Consider the following 20,975-nt stretch of genomic DNA (forward strand, 5'->3'; position numbering starts at 1 on the left):
AGCATGAAATTGTTTGAACTTATCCAATGCTTTTAATTTGTGCTTGATGAAGTATATCCATGTCTTTTGTGTATAATCAACAACAAAGATTATATAATATCTGGCTTTGCCTATGCTAGCCTCTTTTGTATATTAGAATGCACAAACTCCAAAGGCATCTGCTTCAATTGACCTTGCTTACTAAATGGCAATTTGGAAGACTTCCCAAATTCAAATGATTCACATACATGTGTCAGTTCGCTTGTTTTGAAAGAAGGCAAACCTCCCACTATTCCCTTGCCTTGCATATCTCTCAAATTGGCTTGCATTCACATGTCCAAAGCCTTTAGTGCCATATATCAAACTCTGTCATACTCTTTGCTTGTGTATACATATTCTCATACCACTTTGTATTACATGCATCCACTAAAGTAAACATTCATTCTCTCTTTTGCTTAAACAAAATAGCCCATAGGATCAAATATCACTCTCATGTCTTGCTGCTTAACCATTTGTCCGACCCATAGCAAGTTCTTTGTAATGTCTGGAACACATAATACATTATGCAAGTATTTCTTCTTTTTAGTGTCGACAATTTGTATCAAATGTCACCCAGATGAGTAGATGTGTCATCCCAAGTAGTAACATATGAAGGCACTTCCACTTCTCACTTTGCTTTAAACCATTCATCATGGTGGTTGGTCATATGATAATTACAGCTTGAGTCAATGTACCATTTATCTTCACATATATTCATACTCAAGCTTTTATGCTCATGATTCATATAAAATAATTGATGCTCTTCTTTCTACTCTCTTCCTTCATCAGAAGAAGATGCATAGTTGCTTGATTGTACCTTCCTTCTTGCATATCCTTATCTTTATGAAAACATTTTGGAAGCATGTGTCCTGTCTTCTCGCAATACTGGTGTACAACTCCACTTCTATCTTAACTCACAGCATGGCCTCTTCCTTGATTTGCATACCTGCCTTGATATATTGACTATAATAGCCACTTTGATAGTTGATTTAATAACCTCTTCCATAGCCTTCTTGAGATCGTCGACCTCTTGCAGTCCCTCTCGCATATCCTCGTACATTCATACTTAAGCTTTTATGCTCATGATTCATATAAAACAATTGATGCTCTTCTTTCTCCTCTCTTCCTTCATCGGAAGTAGATGCATAGTTGCTTGATTGTACCTTCCTTCTTGCATATCCTTATCTTATGAAAACATTATAGAAGCATGTGTCATGTCTTCTCGCATTACTAGCGTACAACTCCACTTCTATCTTAACTCACAGCATGGCCTCTTCCTTGATTTGCATACTTGCCTTGATATATTGACTATAATAGCCACTTCGATAGTTGATTTAATAACCTCTTCCATAGCCTTCTTGAGATCGTCGACCTCTTGCATATCCTCGACCTCTAAAGTCACCTCTTCCACGAGACTCTCCATAGTCTCCTCTACCTCTGAAATCTGCTCTCCCCCTTGCTCTGCCTCGTCCTTGATACCCTCTTCCTCTTTGACTTCTTGTTCTACCTCTTTGACCTCTTCTCCCTCTACTTGTGTAATAGGTTGATTCTTGGTATCCTCCTATACAGATGAAGCTCCTCCCTCACGAGACTCTCCATAGTCTCCTCTACCTCTGAAATATGCTCTCCCCTTTGCTCTGCCTCGTCCTTGATACCCTCTTCCTCTTTGACTTCTTGTTCTACCTCTTTGACCTCTTCCTCTTTGTTCGCTTCTCCCTCTACTTGTGTAATAGGTTGATTCTTGGTATCCTCCTACAAATGAAGCTCCTCCCTCTGTAAGTGATTCTCTTCCTATATCAACTTTGGCACCAACAATTCAAATGATGGCAACTCATCTCTAGTCCGTATACTGGTAGTAAACACTCGATAATCTCTACCCAAACCTTGCAAGCATGCATGCACTTTATCATCCTCTTCAACCATATAACCAAGGCTAATGAGTCTACAAGACTCCGGATCTTACCCACATAATCCATAATGCTCATATTTGTTCCGTTTCACATTGTTGAGCTCTGTTTTCAATTACAACTTTCTTACCTATGACGCACTCTCATACCAATTTGCTAAACCATCCCATAGCTCCTTGGCTGTTGCATAATCCTCAACATGTAGAATAATTGAAGAAGAAAGAGTCATAGTTATAAGATAAATTACCTTTTTATTCTTTAATTGCCATTGCTTGAGAGTTGCTTTATAAGTAGCCATCATAGTAGACACTTGCTCTTGTGTGTGTGGAGAGGGTCTGAAACTTTTGGGGGTCTTGGTTCTACATCATCTCTGTCGCTTAGGTCCCATAAGTTGATTGACTCCAAATATAGTTGCCATGCATGGTAATGGCCTTTGTCTAGTTTCTTCATTCAAGTAAGATTTGCATCTCCAAGGATTAGGTCCCATAAGTTGATTGACTCCAAATATAGTTGCCATGGGTGGTAATGGCCTTTGTCTAGTTTCTCCATTGCAGTAAGATTTGTATCTCCAAGTTGCAAACTCCTTATATTGCTTGTGACTTCTATCATATTTCAAACCTGTATATCTCACTTCTCTTCTCTCACCAATGCAAAGAAACTCTCAACCTCTCAATTCACTCTTCGCACACAAAACATAAATTTTCTCACAAAGGCAATCTCTCAAAACAACAGAGCTACAAGCTGTGCTATGATACCATGAAAAGAATTTGTAGCAAACCCACACTCTCATGGGCCTTGATCACCTAAGAAAAAAGAATGTCAGGAGACGCTCAAGAAAGAGCAAAAAATACTCAAAATTGATAGAATTGCAAAGAATTAATCTCTAAACACATAGAATATACTATCCACAGTTTATATGAGTGATCGCTGATGATAAACAATGTGTGTAGAAAATAAATATTTGGACCCAAATGGAACTTTTTTGCTTGTAGCATATTAAAGTGATGATTGCTATGATATTTTGCACTCCAAAGCTCTGATTCTTTGCTCTCTACAGTCTCCCACAAACTCCACACTTGCTTCTTATCTTTTTCTCACTATTTTCTATATTTTTTATTATTTACCACTCCTTTTTCCATAAACTTTGGCTCCCCACTATAGGGATGTATTTTGGCCCACTCAAATCACCTTATTTTACTCTTTACACTCACTCTAAGGTCTACCCAATTATCAAATATTTTAGCTATTCCCTACTCTAAGGTTACTTAATGGCTCCTGCCATCATAATAAACATTGCCGGTATGTATATGTCCATCACATGAAATTGCTTTTGCTTCTCTAACAAGGGGTACCACCTTGGGAGACCGACCCTCTTACCTAAATTGTAGGTTTACAACTATATTAATACTATGTAAAGAGGTTTTTTAAAACAAAAACAAAGCTTAACCTTTATGTAGATTGACCAGCACCAATTTGAATCTTTCAATCTTAATTGTTTTATCAATACATTTTATGATGTATTCTACACACACACACACACACACACACACACACACACACACACATGTATATACATACATACATATATGTATGTATGTATGTATGTATGTATATATGTATATACAATATATGTAAATCTGTAATATGAATACATACATATAAATATATAAATCTAAATAAGGAAAAAATATATTTTTATGTATGTTCATACTATGTGCGTGCGTGTACGTGTTTATGTATGCATATGTACATACATATATATGAAGATATTAATATATGTAGGTATGTAAATATATATAAATATAAATATAAATATATTTAGGTATGTACACACACACAAAGTAAGTTATTTCTATACATATGTGGAGTAATGATGAGGATAATAGAATCATGGTCGGCTAAATTTAATCACGACAAGGCATACTATTTTCACATTAGGGGAACATGCATACACATACACATATAATATATACATATACATACATACACATATATTTATATATACATATACACATACACACATGTACATATACAAATATACACACACATACACATATAAAATATACATATACACACACACACGTACATATATACATACACATATAATATATACATATACATATGTATATATACATATACACACACATACACATGTAATATATGCATACACACACACACACACATCATCATCATCATCCACACCTTCCTTACTACCTTTGTCGATAGCCAGGAATGTCATCGTGAGAGGTCATTGACTACTTTTTTTCACTAATGAAAGAACGGTGGTGTATACATATGTATACATGATCATCCATACCTTCCTTACTACCTTTTTCAATAGTCAGGAACGTCATTGTGAGGGGTCATTGACTACTTTTTTTCGCTAACGGCCAATGAAAGAACTGTGGTGTATACATATGTACAAATATACACTATATATGTATGTGTATATACAATATGAGTATATATATATATGTAATGTGTATATGTACAATATGAGTATGTATATATATATTAAGTGTATATATGTGTATATGTATATATATAAATATGTATTATATGTGTGTGTGCGCTAGCCCGCCCTGTCGTGATTAAATTTGCCGACCATGTTTCTATTATCCTCATGCGTTTATATAGAAATAGCTTCCGCAGTTCGCTTAGACTCTTAAATCATCGAGTTCTAGACATTCAATGATTGGAAAAGCTTCCTCTTCAATTGCACAGGTAACGCAATTTAATTTTAGATCATTTTCAACAAACCCGTTGCTTAAGCAGGTTGTATCTGCAAATAGTTTGCTTTCTAGCCCCTTAGTATTGGTAACTCTCTTCGGTTATCGTGATGGTACTGGCGATGATGGTGATGATGATCTCATGCTGATATTGGTAACTCTCTTCGGTGATGGTGATGGTGATGGTGGTGGCGATGATGATCTCATGCTGTGGATGATGATGATCTAATGTTGTGGATGGTGATGATGATGATCTGGATGATGTTGATCTAATGATGACCATCATGATAATAACACCAGCGCTGCCTATGATGACACTGATGATGACCATAAGTTTCACCAAGGGTATTTTAATGTAATGATTATGATGGTGATTGTATAATTCTTTATTACAGGTAGTGGGGCTCTAAAAGCCTTTGCATGAGTGCCATGTTGATCGCATTCTGAGGGTTTTCAAAGCTGGTACACACACACACACAGAGAGAGAGAGACAGATTGCAAATAATGTCGTCTGCAGTACACATCAGCAAGCATGAGAACATGCATAATATCGAGCAGCAGTGTGAAGTTCCCAAATGTCCCGTGTGTATGGAAAAACTAGGCACTCATGGAGGACCGACTTCCTTAGCATGTGGCCACAATGGGTGCCTCGAATGTCTACAACAGGTTTGTGCATCATACGAGGAGCTTTTTTGTGCATGTAATGTGTCTAAGATTTGACAATCAAACAGCTAACTATAGCCTAATCTACTTGAGATATTGTGTGCCAGGTGCAAATGTGTAACGCCACCCCTTTATGCCCTTTGTGTCGAACTCCTTTTGCATCAGAAATGAATTTTGGCACTAACTTGGATCTCAAAGATGCATTGGGGCGGTTGGAGCTAAAATGGCCTGCGGCACCTAAATTTGATGAAGACAATTCAGGTGAATTTGGAAGCACTGATCATGAACAGAAGGAGCTTGATGTTGAACATGCCGAGCAGCATTACCGCCCTTGTGTGTATGAGGAATTCAATACCTGGACGCCTGTTGCCACTCCTCAAAAGGACACTGTAGACGAAACCAGATATGTTCGCAATGCATGGCCTTGTGATGGTAGGAGTGCCGTTCAGGCAATTGGAAACATGCAGCCCGATGTGAGCACTTGGAATTTAGCAAGGGGAATGATGTCCATGTTGGCTAAAAAATCCCCGCCCTCTAAGGAACAAGGCGGTCCTCAGGCCAGCCACCGCCTTGACACAGACGGTTTGAATGGAGGGCTTGAAGATGTTTGGGCTAGTGTACATCTTCCTAGCGCACCACCTCTTTCAACACGCTGTGACGAGAGCACCATGGTGTTACGATCCCTGCTTGAGGCGGAGCCACCACAGTGGGTTCCAGATAGTGCATGTAGCAGATGCATGCAGTGCAATGCGAAATTTCTGCCTCTGACAAGGGGACGGCATCATTGCCGGTTCTGTGGTGGAATATTCTGTCGATCTTGTTCAAAGGGGAAATGCTTGCTGCCATTCAAGTTCAAGGAAAGGGATCCCCAGAGGGCCTGTGATACATGTTTTGAAAGGTTAGAGCCTATACAAGGGTTCCTAACCAACATGATCAGCAATGCAGCACAGATTGCGGTACATGATGTGACGGATTCAACCTGCATGAGGGGCTGGTTGAATAATCCAATTGGCCTGTGTATGGAAGATGAAATATACAAAGCCACCAACACTCTGAGAAGCTTCTGCAAGGTTTGCTACATTCTGTCCCCTGCAGCTCATTGCTTTTTGTATTTGATCACTGTGAATCCAACGAGACAAAGTTGATGCACAAACTTGGTCTTGCAGGTCGGCATACTTAAACCAGAACAATCCATACCGGAGGCTGTCCTCAAGGGAGCTAAAGGGCTTGCCATCTTAACAGTCATAAAAGCAGGGATGGTACTTACGTATAAGGTGGGGACTGGTTTGCTTGTTGCCCGAAGAGATGATGGTAGTTGGTCGCCTCCAGCTGCCATTATGTCATGTGGGTTAGGATGGGGCCTCCAAGTATGTAATTTCTTATCTTTCTCATGCACATACTTTTTTTGGTATATCTATTTTTTAAAATTGTGGTAAAAGGATATTTTTACACATTTTTAATGGTGTGTGCAAATGTGGCTATTGTAAGAGTGCCTGCCCATCATGAGGGTCGTTGAGTAAGCAATCAAACGTTTTGTAGGTTTAAATGGCAGGCAGGCATATTATACACAAGCAGGTGGGTGCCTGCCAAATCCATGGCTGCTGTGCTGCCATGTCCAGCACTTCCATGGATGGGCAAGCAATCCAGACATGGATATGTGCCCCTTGTCTGGCCAATCAGCAGATCCCTCCTCGGAATCTCTCACCTTCCCTGCATCTGCAGCCTCCTGCCATGACCTCTGCTCACTTCAAACAGGCCTTTTCTTGATTGCAATCTCCTGCTCTTCTGATGACCTTTGATGTTTCCAGGTAGAGTTAATGGTTGCCACATTAAGTCTGTGCAAGTCGTGAGCTGGTGATTTTCTTGTGCTGCAGTAATCACCAGGGGGATATGAGTGCAAGGCTTTTGTTTCAGGGCTGCAGGAGCTCTGAGTGTAGGCCAAGCATGTACTTGTGGGTGAGGGTGTTGTGTAACAGGGCTGCTTACAGTGCCCGCCTGTTCACACTAGCTACTATCCGTGTGTGATGAGAATTAAGGGGCAGATGAACACTATATGTGTAGTTAGGCTGCCCAAGTCATTTTTTTAATGCATCCTATAGAAGTGATTGTGGAACAGCTTTTGTGAAAGATCTCCCTCTTCTTTGGCTGGTGGCTTGTAGGAGTCTAGCAGATTACACTTGGCTAGCGATAGCCAGTTGACACTGCAGCCTGTGGTAGATGCAGCGCTCCCCAAGAGTCTTAGCAACAGTGCCTTTGGGACATCCCAAAGGTGTAACAAATTTGGTGGTGGATTCTTCATGCCCGCGATAAGTATTGGAGAACCCTCAGAGCGGCTTGCCAATGAGAATGTCAAGGAGCGGAAGAAAACTGACTGAGAACATTGACAGTGTAAGAAATGTTGGGCCTGGTGTAAGTCAAATAAATAAGCGAACCAACAAGCCTCCGGTACTGTGTGCTGTCCTCGAAGAGGGGAGAGGGATCATCATGGGAGAGCTTGGAGTTAGGATCCATCGGACAAGAAATTCGACGGCACTTGGTCATCACAAATGTCTCCAGGAGCTGCTGCAAATATCTTTACTGGCTAAGAAACACTCCATCAGAAGACTAATAGACCTCCATCCCAAGAAAGTAGTGGAGAAGTCCTAAATCAGTCATCTCCAAGGTGAGCTAAATTTGATGTCATGTGCATGCACATGTACATGCTAATCCCAGGGCTGATCCTTGAAGGGCAACAGATAAAGAACTAGTTTTGGACCAGATTCAGGAGCTTATGCTGATTGTATGGGGAGGGAGGCTTGTAGAGAGAACTAGGAGGCTGTCGGCCAGCACATGAAAGGACACTTCTGTCGGCTGCAGCAAGATGGACAATTATTTGTCCAGGACTTGGCCGACCTGTTGGTCGGCCAGTCCATGAGGACTCCCAAGGCCTATATAAGGCATAATTTGCTCATTGGTTAGATCATTCAGCCCCCCATGGGCTGAGTCACTAGACTTAGGCTTAGAGTAGGTGTTTACCACCTTTTGATGGCAGCCAAAGATTGGCCAAGATCTGGACACCATTTTGTGCTATATGAATATACTGAAACTCAGCTCTCTCTCTCTTCTCTCCATCTCGCTTGCTTATGTTTTGTTTGAGGTTGTTCTAGGATGGTGTTTAGGGCTGAAAGAAGACTCCTAGAACTTCCGCATCAGAGCTTCAGGTTGATTCTGAGATATTGTTGCTACCCATGTCCCACCCACCCTTACTACATCGGGAATAGATGAAACCATCACCCGTGTCTTTGATCCTTTAATGGTGTGGGAATGAAACTACACCGGCTAGGTGTGAACGTCCTTAGGCACCGTCTCGTGAACAATACACACGTCACATGTGATATGTCAAAACCACTTTGCACATAACCATTGAATGGTATATCATTACACAAGATAATTTGCAACAGAGACAAGCATTGCACAATACACCATCATTAGGGCCGCGAACGGGCCGACCCCCCTCAATATTGAAGTACATTGTTGGAGTATTTAAGTTTGTACAAAGTACCAAGGGCCTGCCGGCCAGATAATCCTATGCAATGCAAATATGAAGACAAGTTACCCAAATAGAAGTATGTCGGAGTAGTTTGTCGATGCCGGACTTGTCGAATGAGTCTTAATAGCTTGGCCACTAGTCTCATATACCTGGAGGGAAGTGAGCGTGAAACTGTTGTTCCAAGACCACGCACAAACAGGCGCTTTCGTACTAGAGTGTGGCTCACACCCTCTCAGAGAGCATGGTTCAAGCCTCCTTGGTACGAGTACGCGGTGTCAATAGTAGTGCTGAATTGACAAGAGACGGGCATCCATTGCCAATGCATATGAAATTCAGCATTTAGAAAACAGTGGTATGTCGATGTAGATCACCAAGGAGCTGCCTTGATAACCGGCCCGACTTCAGTGTCCATATTCTCTACCATTGGCTCTATGTTCTACCAAGCAAGGTAGCAACATCTTCAAGAGCACATAGGACAAGAGAAATACTACACATGGCGGCTAAACAAGGAGTCATGCCCTTCTACTGAATAAGTAATGACAACACATTGTCCAATTAGCTTACCAGTCTTCATAGAAGTTGTTGCAAGCGGAATCCTTCGCGTTGGAAGCTTTAGAAGTGTTGATATCTTCGATTTGCCGCAATCCTTCATGACAAAAGTCTTCAAGAGGATGAAGGGAACCCTGGAAAAGCTTCCCCTATGGTTCAACTTGAGAAAGGAAGGCTGAAATTAAGGTTTTCAGCAAAAAGACCAGAAATTACAGCAAAAATGAGAGCTGTTTTGCTGAATTTCAGTCATTGGGAATGAGTAGGAGAGTGATTAGCACTTGGAAACACTCTTGGAAGCTTGTAAAACACCCTAGCAAGTTGGGTATAGCTATGGAGAGCTTGGAAATGGAGAAAAATGGTGGAAAAACAGAGTTTTCAGCCTCCAAAAATCCTCATGAAGAGAAAACACGAATTTTCTCTTAATAAGTAAGTGAATTGGGGTCCAATCAGGTGAGAGGACATAAGGAGATGCCCATTTATGAGTAAAAAGGGAGGATCAGGTCCTCGACATTGAGTCTTGTCCGCCTCGGGACTTCAGTGAGTGTGAACTTGGAAGCGGTCATAATTTATAAGTGACTTTTGGGCACCCAAACTTTAATGAAGTGGGAACGCACTCACTTATAAATATTGACCAAGTCCTAAAGGCTATTTGAGCCTAGATTGGGTAATACTTACCACCTGTTCACATGCCATAGACAATTTCACACGCACGGTTCACGGGCGGGCGTCCCCTAGCCTGGAACTACACATAGGTCATGCAGGCAGGAAAACAGCATGCAATTTTATTTGCAGGCAAGCACATAAAGATGCTATGCAATGCAGCATTGGCATGAGCAATTTCCGTTCATGAAACCATATAAGATCAGGTGTTTCGAGGCAAGTATATGCGATACCAAACCCAGTGGAAAGCCAATCCTCTAGGCGTTTCCAGGCATGTACACAAAGGCACAAGTCCTAGCGGAAAGCAAAGTCCTCCACATATTCTGGGCATGATATTGTCAAGTCCTAGCGGAGTATCATATCCAACTATACAGCATGACACATGTCAATCACATGCATAGGCACATTCCATAAGCCATGGACACCAATCCAATATGTACATAGTGTGAAAGCAAGAGTGAACCATTCGGGTGGCCAAATGGTGACAGTTGCTAGGGGTTTCATGAAACGTGTTTCATAAACGTTTCTTTCAAATCCCAGACGTTTCAAAAACGTTTCATACAAAACAAGGGGCTTACAGGTCCCAAAATTTATATATATGTTTATAATATGTAAAAAATATGTTGCCTTCTCTGTAAAACAATATTAAACATGCATCATTTACACATTAAAACATGTTTTCAAGTTAAAACTAAAGAATCTAGGTAAAAGACGCTTACATCGTACAGTTCTGAGGTGGACGCGAATGAAACGCGTTTCATTTGTATGAAACGTTTGGTTTCATTCAAACTGAATGAAACGCAACTATGGTTTAAGGCTGTGGCCAATTTCAGTGTTTAATTGCATTAATGGTCAAGTGTTTTGTGAAACCCCGAGGCCCTTTAGAAGTTACACCAAGGAGCTTCTTGTCGCCTATACTGAGGCTAAGACTCGCATCACCTATGGGAGGCCAGGCTTCGTGTCACCCATAGTGTGGCTAGGACGTGGAACCCACTGTCACGAATCCCAGTTTAGGCCTCCCACTAAGCCAGGTCCGTGCTCGAGAAGAACTACTATTTATAGGTTCCAAGAACGGGAGATATATATCCATTGCATAATGCATGTGCATGCATCTCTCCTTGCTTGAAAATGATTTCGTGTGACTTGTTTTTGTGTGAATGCCTGCTATGACGTATCCAGTTCACAAGCAAGGAACGCTCACCCGTGAACCATGTGAATGCCTTGTATTCTGACATGGTTTGTGACATGTGAACAGATGGAGTATTCATTTAACCCTTGTTTATTATTGTAAAGGTTTTATAACCTTCGCAGTTCACACTTATTAAAGTTGGGCGTTGGCCACCGGCCTAGTGCCCGGGGCCCAAAGGATAAAAGTGTGGCCAGCCCAAACTTTGGGCACCCACACATGGCCTCATAATTGTGTGGACACTTAAAGAAGGTGCCCACCATTAATTATGGTGGGATGTGGCACAAGGGGCTTGGACCCCTCCACGTCCTCTCCCCCATTCTTCTCCACCTTTTTCCCCTCTTCCTTCTCATGCAAGTTGGTGCCCATCTCTCTCTTCCCTTTTCTGCTCGTCAATTGCTCCCCGGTGGATAGCTGTTGTACCCGCTGAAACTATTGCACCCACCTGTTGTGTACCTATTGTGGGCACCTATTGTATCTGTTGTGTACCTACTTTGGACACCTTCTATACATGGTGTACCTATGCGCACCTGTTATGGACACCTATCGTACTTGCAGTACCTGTTGTACCTACTATACCTGTTGTACCTACTATACTTGAAGTACCTGATGTACCTGCTATGCACCTGCTATAGGCACCTATTGTACCTAACTATTCTTGCAAGTACCAGTTGAAACCCTAGCTATCCTTGCAAGTACAAGCTAAAATCCTAACTGTACCTGCAAGTACATGTTGTGAATCGGCACCAAGTGTACCTATTTGAGTACATTTACTTCTTGTATATGAGCAAGTGTCCTTCAAATCTTAGTGTATTTTTAAGTGTCTTGATTAGCATTGTGTTCAACCAAGTTACATTGGTATCAGAGCATACGGTTCTCTTTCACTTCTATCGTGAGAGACGATTACCGTGAACACTAGCTATCTCTACACTTAGAACATTATGAATACAATGAATGTTGGAGATGCTAATACAAGAGGCAAGGACAATGAAATGCATGCCTCCAATGCTTTACAAGATGAGCAAACTCATGTGGTGCACAATAGGGAACATGAATATGTGGGACAGCCGTTCCGTGGCAAAGAGAAGATGCAAGAAGAAGAGTCCATAGTCTTGAGGGCTGAACTTACTCGTATGCAGGCTCTTCTCCATGCACAAGAAGAAGAATTGAATCTCTATCGCCGCGAGGATCCATTGGTACATGATCGTTTGAAGGCCAAGAAAGCTGAATCTTATATGGATCATGCAATGGCAATGATTGCTCAAGAGTTGCACATGCAACCGAGGGATGCAGCACCTGTATACTTGGCTCGTACCGAGGATGCCTATGCAGAAAAGGCAACCATCCCACATGTCTTGGAATCCCCACTGGTGTCCGAACAAGAACTTATGTCTAAGAGGATAAATCTCCATGCTATGGGAGAGGAACAATCAGGGACTTCACGCCATGCAGGAATACCTCATGTAGCCCGTGAAGGATACAATGTTTATGGCAGTGGTCAAAATGTATGTCAAATACCATTGCCGGCTGAAAATGTACATGCACAACACATGCAACATGGGCTGCAATTTTCTGTTGGTGCAGGTATTCCGTGTATCTCTCATGCCACTCATGCCTTCGAGTGTGCTCGTGAGGGAGAAGTTATGGCTGAAAATGTATCAATGCATGTTGAGGGGCCAGCCATGCCTCATGCTTACAGGGCACATGTATCTATGCCTCATGCATCACCTTTTGGTCCAAAAATGATGCCAATTACAGGGGCTGTCCCAATGGACAAACATGGGGGAAAACATGTTGAGATGTACACACATGCATCAAAGTCTCGTGACTTCAAAGCCGGAGACAAATATGTGAAGTTTGACACATATCATGGGGAATATGATGCATCAAAGGCACTTGCTTTTGTTGCCCAGTTTAATATTGCTTTCAGTGATGAGGATTTCACTCAGAAATCCATGATCCGGCATGTAAGCATGTTCATGAAAGGCACTGCTGCCCACTGGTGGCTCACGGAGCTGCCCTCACCGAATCCCGTTAGATCATGGGAAGAGTTCAAAGAGAGGTTCTATGCTCAATTCTTGCCTCCCAATGCATTGAATGAGATAACAATGAAGTGGGATTGGGTACAGCAAAATGAGGGGGAATCGGTAAATGCATATGTACAAAAGTTTTGGAAAGTGCTCTTGGAGGTGTCTCCATTTATGCATGTCATCGAGGCGGAAAGGAAGAGAAGGTTTCAATCGGGATTGCAACCCGTGTACAAAGCGGGATTACAAATATATCCTGGTCATACCTTACACCAATTAATCGCAGCCGCCACCGCCACCGAGCAATTGGAACTCAAATTGAGTCGATCCAATAAGGCTAAACCCTCATTTCAAGGCAAAGAGAGGGCTGTCCAAAACCTGCAAAATGATGGACAGCCACCTAAAAGGGACCAAAACCAAGCCAAATCAGGTCCAAAAGCTAAAAATAAGTTTGCTAAAAAGCGCCCTTATAAGCCGGCAAAAACTTTGGTCTTAGTGCTGAGAAGAAGGAGCAATATATGCGTGAAGGCAAATGCTTTACTTGTGGCAGCACTGAGCACATGGCAAGAGCATGCCCAAATAAGAAGAACAAAGCTAAAAATGCTAATGTACCGAAGCCTAATGTGCATATGGTTCCGGATGTGCAGGGCAACACTTCATATGATAGCAAAGATAGGGTTGTATGTAAAGCTTGGGGACAGCTTAAAGATCAGCCCGCTTTGTTCATGTTTGATGATTGTGCATGTAAAAATTTCATATCCACTCAGATGGCAGCTGCTTTGGGTATTGAAGTGGAGGACATGGGTCTTCAAATTGAAGCAGGGGCTGCCTTTGTTGGTAGAGAAGTGCAGGTCATGCCTATTTTTGGCAACTTGCGCATACACATTCAAGGCTATGTGGATCATGAGGATTTTCTTGTGGTGCCTTTGAATGGTTGTGATGTATTGCTTGGAAAGCCTTGGCATACACGTAGTGATCCGTGTAAGGCTTACAAGACTAACACGATCACTTTCATGCATAAAGGCCGAGAACATGTAATTGATGCTGGTGAAGAGGGTGATACCATTCCCCTTGTATCTCATGTACAAATTAAGAAAGTAATGAAAAAGAGTATTTTTGCGTACTTGATTTTTGTACGAGATCCTGTTGAGGAAAATGATGTACATGTAAACACTCTTTGTAATGATAGGCTAAAATTTTTGCAAGAGCACAATGATTGTTTTGTTGATGAGTTACCAAATGAGTTACCACCTGTACGACCGGAAGATCATCGCATTGATCTTGTGCCGGGTAGCTCACCACCTAATAGGCCAGCCTATCGTGTAAGTGCATCCCAAAAAGAGGAGATCATGAAGCAAGTAAATGAGCTTCTTGAGAAGAGTTTGGTTCAGCCAAGCTCTTTTCCATATTGTTCACCCGTCCTCTTAGTTCAAAAGAAGGATGGATCCTTTCGTATGTGTGTGGATTATAGAGCTTTGAATAAGCTTACCATCCAGAATCGGTTTCCGATTCCACGCATTGACGACATCCTTGACAAGTTGGATGGATCGGCATGCTTTAGCCGAATTGATCTCAAGAGTGGATATCATCAAGTGCGTGTAGTGCATGAGGATGTACACAAAACTGCTTTTAGGATAGCATTTGGGCTTTATGAGTATCTTGTTATGCCTTTTGGTCTTACAAATGCCCCGGCTACATTCAATAGAATGATGGATCGCATATTCCATGGATACAGGAAATTTACAAGTGTCTTCTTTGATGACATCCTAGTCTTCTCGAAGACCGAAGAAGAGCATAAAGCTCATTTGGCTATTGTTTTTGAAGAGCTCCATAAGCATAAACTCTTCATAAATGCAAAGAAGAGTGAGTTCTTCTTGTCAGAGATACATTATCTTGGGCATTTTGTGTCCAAAGATGGAGTGCGGATGGATCCTACAAAGATTGATGCAATTCGGAATTGGCCCGAATTGAGTTCGGTGCATGAGATCCGTAGTTTTCTTGGATTATGCTCTTACTACCGCAGGTTCATTCGGCACTTTGCATGGATTGCTTCTCCTTTGCATGATTTGACAAAGAAGAAGGCTGTGTTCAAATGGACTAATGTAGAGAGAGATGCATTCCTCAAATTGAAAGATGCAACTACTCATGGTCCAGTGTTGATCGTTCCGGATTTGCAAAAGCCTTTTTGTGTGGAATGTGATGCATCTGGAAATTGCATAGGGACTGTCCTTAATCAAGAGGGACATGCCGTGGCTTATGAGAGTCGTAGATTGCATGATGCAGAGCTATCTCTTGGCATTTATGAGAAAGAGCTCTTGGCTGTAATTCATACACTTACTATATGGAAACATTACCTTCTTGGGGCTGATTTCACCTTGAAGACAGATCACCAGAGTTTGAGGTATTTTCTTACTCAAACTAAGTTGTCAGAGAAGCATATGAGGATGGCCAATTTCCTCTCTATGTTTCATTTTCAGATCTTGTATACCTCGGGAAAGAAGAATGTAGTGGCCGATGCATTGTCACGAAAGCCGTACGTAGCAGCTATCTCGGTTGCCTCTCATGGGGACTTGTCTACCATGCGTGATTTGTATCATACGGATGCTGATTTTGCCACTATTTGGACTGATTTGATGGCTGGTCATGCACATGCCTCATATGTGATCAAAGAGGGTTATCTCATGAAAGATAATTGCCTATGTGTGGTGTCTGACATGAGGCAAAAGGTTTTGGATGAGTGCCATGCTCCTCCATATGCTGGTCATAGAGGCATAATGCCTACTACGCACATGATTGAGCGGTATTTCTTTTGGCCAGGTATGCGGAAGGACATAGAGGCACATGTACGTGCATGTATCACGTGTCAAAAGGTCAAATTTGATAGGCAAAAGGCACCAGGTTTGCTTCAGCCATTGCCTATTCCCACGCAGCCATGGGAAAGTATTACAATGGATTTCATTATGGACTTGCCATGTACCCAACAGGATAATGATGCAATTTGGACAATTGTGGACAGGTTTAGCAAGCAAGCTCATTTCTTGCTGGTCAAAAAAACCATCAAAGCTGAGCATATGGTTAAAATATATCTTGCACGAGTGTTCAAACATCATGGAATGCCGAAGTCCATTGTGGTGGATAGAGATCCCAGGACTACAAGTCTCTTTTGGCGGGCCTTATTTGATAATATGGGCACCAAATTGGACTTCTCATCAGCTTATCACCCTCAAACGGATGGACAAAGTGAGGCTGCAAATTCAGTCGTGTTGGATCTCTTGAAATGTTATGTGGCGGATCAGAAGTCTTCTTGGGAGAAGTACTTACCGCTTGTGGAATTTGCATACAACAACACAGTACATGTATCTACGAGAAAGGCCCCGTTTGAGATTGTTTTTGGTAAGGTGGTTTTGCCACCCATCCTTCGCACAAAGGATGAGATATTTGCAGAGCTGATGAGTATGTAAGAGACTTGGATATTGCTTTTGCTCAGGTGCCGACAGCCATTGCAAGGTCACAAGACAAGCATAAAAAGGCTGCCGACAAGCATAGAAGGCAATTGGATGTTAAAGAGAATGATTGGGTATTGCTGAAATTTGAGAAAGCAAGACTTGCAAAGAGGCCTGGCAAAGAGGGTGCATATCCTAAGCTTGCAACCAGGTACTATGGACCTTTTCGAGTGATCGAGAAGATCAATGAAGTGGCTTTCAGATTGGCATTACCTAGTCATTGGCACATACACAATGCTTTTTATGTGAGTCTCCTTCGCAAGTATGTAGGGCCGGAGCCCAGTGAAATGGTCGTTGAGGATCCACCAGAAGTGGATGAGCTTGAGGAGATCTTGCAACCAGAGCAGATTGTGTATCACAAGGAACACAAGCTTGTTGCAGGCAAGCTTGCTCTGCAGGCAAAGTTGTGAGGCGTTACCTTGTGAAGTTTAAGAACTATCTTCCCATTGATGCTAAATGGGTAGATGAAGAGTTCTTCAAAGATTGCCTGCATGTGCTTCAGACATATTTTGATGCATTTCAGTTGCAGACAACTGTTTAGAAGCGGGAGGGAATGTCACCATTTGGCCACCCGAATGGTTCACTCTTGCTTTCACACACTATGTACATATTGGATTGGTGTCCATGGCTTATGGAATGTGCCTATGCATGTGATTGACACGTGTCATGCTGTATAGTTGGATATGATATTCCGCTGGGACTTGATGTTATCATGCCCGGAATATCTGGAGGGCTTGGCTTTCCGCTAGGACTTGTGCCTTTGTGTACATGCCCGAAAACGCCTAGAAGATTGGCTTTCCACTAGGTCTGGTATCTCATATACTTGCCTGGAAACGCCTGGTCTTATATGGTTTCATGAACGGAAATTGCTCATGCCAATGCTGCATTGCATAGCATCTTTATGTGCTTGCCTACAAATGAAATTGCATGCTGTTTTCATGCCTGCATGACCTATGTGTAGTTCCGGGCTAGGGGACGCCCGCCCGTGAACCGTGCGTGTGAAACTGTCTGTGGCATGTGAACAGGTGGTAAGTATTACCCAATCTAGGCTCAAATAGCCTTTAGGACTTCGTCAATATTTATAAGTGAGTGCGTTCCCACTTCATTAAAGTTTGGGCACCCAAAAGTCACTTATAAATTATGACCGCTTCCAAGTTCACACTCACTGAAGTCCCGAGACGGACAAGACTCAATGTCGAGGACCTGATCCTCCCTTTTTACTCATAGATGGGCATCTCCCCATGTCCTCTCACCTGATTGGATCCCAATTCACTTACTTATTAAGAGAAAATTCGTATTTTCTCTTCATGAGGATTTTTGGAGACTGAAAACTCTGTTTTTTCACCATTTTTCTCCATTTCCAAGCTCTCCATAGCTATACCCAACTTGCTAGGGTGTTTTCCAAGCTTCCAAGAGTGTTTCCAAGTGCTAATCACTCTCCTACTCATTCCCAATGACTGAAATTCAGCAAAACAGCTCTCATTTTTGTTGTAATTTCTGGTCTTTTTGCTGAAAACCCTAATTTCAGCCTTCCTTTCTCAAGTTGAACCATAGGGGAAGCTTTCCCAGGGTTCCCTTCATCCTCTTGAAGACTTTTGTCGCGAAGGATTACGGCAAATCGAAGATATCAACACTTCTAAAGCTTCCAATGCGAAGGCTTCCGCTTGCAACAACTTCTATGAAGACTGGTAAGCTAATTGGACAATGTGTTGTTTCAGTAGAAGGGCAGGACTCCTTGTTTAGCCGCCCTGTGTAGTATTTCTCTTGTCCTATGTGCTCTTGAAGATGTTGCTACCTTGCTTGGTAGAACATAGAGCCAATGGTAGAGAATATGGGCACTGAAGTCGGGCCGGGCATCAAGGCAGCTCCTTGGTGATCTACATCGACATACCATTGTTTTCTAAATGCTGAATTTCATATGCATTGGCATGGAGGATTTGGCAATGGATGCCTGTGAAGCTATGTATTGAATTTCTCCAATAGTAATATAATTTACTCAAGGGAGGGGTCGGCTGTTCCGGCTCATTGTGTGTCTCTTGTCAATTCAGCAATTTACTTCTTGTATATGAGCAAGTGTCCTTCAAATCTTAGTGTATTTTAGTGTATTGATTAGCATTGTGTTCAACCAAGTTACAACAATTATGCCTTAAACATATGCCACTTAATCCACAAAACTGTAAAAGAGAGATGTGTATAACTGACACCGCAGAGGCCGGAATGGGCCAACCCTCCCTCCCCCCCCCCCCCCCCCCCCCCCCCCCCCCCCTTGGAGTATTTTATTACCCAAGGAGAAAATATTATGTACAAGCTTTGAGGGCCTTACTCTCCCTATGGGAGATGCCGGATTATCGATATACAAATCATAACACAGCGCAACACGGGGCAACCATAAAATTCAGCCGGTCCACAAGCTGTAGAAATGCCAAGCCAACAATATAAACCATATACCTCCGTGTGGGTATTGGTTCTTCCCCAAAAACCACGGGTCTTCATGCAATAGAGCTAGAGCAACATGTACAACTCTCCAATCAGCCGGTACAACAAGTACAATGGTTGGTACAGTAGCTACAATGGTTGGTACCACAAGTACAAGGGTTGCTACAGTAGGTACTTTGGTTGGTACAGCCAGTACAGTGGTTGGTACAATTGGTACAAGGGTTGGTACAATGGATGGTACAACAAGTACAATGGCTAGAAATCATAATAAAATGATCAAATACCCTTGCCTTTAGTATTTCTTCGCGATGGAAGCCTCCAAAACAATCCCCAACAGTTGGTATACTTCATGGGCAGCCTTCAAGAGAGAGAGAGAAAGAGAGTAGCCATCATTAGGGCACCATGTCACGGTGGTAGAGGCTAGTGTGCAGCAAGAGAGCCTCCTCCAAATGAAGAGAGAGGGCTCCAATTTATAGATTTGGGCCTCCCATGTGCTAAAATGGCAAGAAAAGGCTATAATAATAAGTGGAGAGCCACATAATAGTCGAAGTGTGTCATGTGTACAGTGTGTATCTACCGTGTGCTACACGCACACAAGACTAGCTTCGAGGTTTGGGGAAGCTTGGAGCTAGGCAGGCTGATTGACGAGCTGAGTTAGGGATAGACTAACGAGCGGGCACCCAAGTATGGACGGGCGGGCACCCAAGTGTGGACGCCTGATGACCGGCCAAGAGCCTATAAAAGGGTGGCCAAGGTTAGTCATTAGTCATAAAGAGTCTCGCGTGACTTTGTGAGAGCTCTATAGTCAAGAGTCTAGATCTAGTGCAGACATGCACCTGCATCATGCAGCCGAGGTCGGCATTAGTCTCGAGGCCCGCGAGGGTAGCTTCGTGGCAGTATGGGACGTCACAGGGTAGAGATTCGTCGGTATGTCCATCTAGTAAGCTCAGCTCGTGGCTCGGTGGAGACAGCCAAGACTTGTGGGCTTGCCCACGGCTGTCAAGGTTGGGAGGTGAGTCAGGCCTGCACCCCCGTCATGTTTGTTTCGTTTGTTTGCAGGTTTCGAGTCTTGTACCAGGAGCGTTCTACGAGGAGATCCTATGGGGATTTGACAGTGGTATCAGAGCAAGTCTCTTTAACGAGCAAGTCGGTAGGTAGAGAAAAGAGGTCGAAGAAAAGGTATGAGTTCGAGAAGCTTGCTGTTTTTTCTGTGCATACTGTTGTTTTTTCTAATTCAGTATGTTGCTTTTTCATCGTAGGAGCCCGTGATGATGGAGATTGTGGTCTAGAAAGGGTTGTTTGCTTTGCAAAGAAGAGGAAAGATGTTTTTGAACTGTATGAACAGTATGAAGAGAGAGAAAAGAAAAACCAGTTTGCTGTACGTGAGAGAGAGAGAGAGAGAGAGAGAGAGAGAGAGAGAGAGAGAGAGAGAAGGTTGCCGGCTGTAGCTGTGTAGCACTTGTATGCGCAGCCAGGGACAGGTGCTCATCTGCAGTCTGGCTGGCGGGCTAGTACACACAGGCTGGCGCACTTGAGCAGGCCGATCTTGCACACGGGCAGTTTTGTGCAGCCAGGCACATGCGGTATACACAGGCAGGCAGGTAGCATGCGCAGCTAGGCGAGTATGAGCACCCAGGCGGCGCAATTTTTTATTAAAATTCATAAACAAAGTAATAAAATTAGCTTACATGGAGCTTGTAAGCTCTCCTTTGGCTTGAGGGATTGAGGGTTCTACTTTTACAAAGAGGGAGGCTTCTATTTATAGGAA

The 20,975-nt window shown here is 42.7% G+C and overlaps 1 protein-coding gene across 2 annotated transcripts in view; it reads left to right on the plus strand.

The window, feature by feature from the left end:
• The first annotated feature begins 4,445 nt into the window (after window positions 1-4,445).
• LOC147613078 (uncharacterized) overlaps window positions 4,446-20,975 on the plus strand; it is a 48,958-nt gene continuing 32,428 nt past the window's right edge. Inside the window, exons 1-4 of one of the 2 annotated variants that reach the window (XM_086782378.1) lie at window positions 4,446-4,649; window positions 5,050-5,320; window positions 5,425-6,387; window positions 6,484-6,684. In XM_086782378.1, the coding sequence (XP_086638504.1) occupies window positions 5,159-5,320; window positions 5,425-6,387; window positions 6,484-6,684 (1,326 nt within the window). In that variant the 5' untranslated portion in view covers window positions 4,446-4,649; window positions 5,050-5,158. The remainder of the gene's footprint in view (window positions 4,650-5,049; window positions 5,321-5,424; window positions 6,388-6,483; window positions 6,685-20,975) is intronic. The other variant, XM_086782379.1, reaches the window with a different exon arrangement.

This window comes from Cibotium barometz, chromosome 44 (assembly GCF_041138505.1).
Source record: "Cibotium barometz isolate CiBa-2024 chromosome 44, ASM4113850v1, whole genome shotgun sequence".
Classification (NCBI taxonomy): domain Eukaryota; kingdom Viridiplantae; phylum Streptophyta; class Polypodiopsida; order Cyatheales; family Cibotiaceae; genus Cibotium; species Cibotium barometz.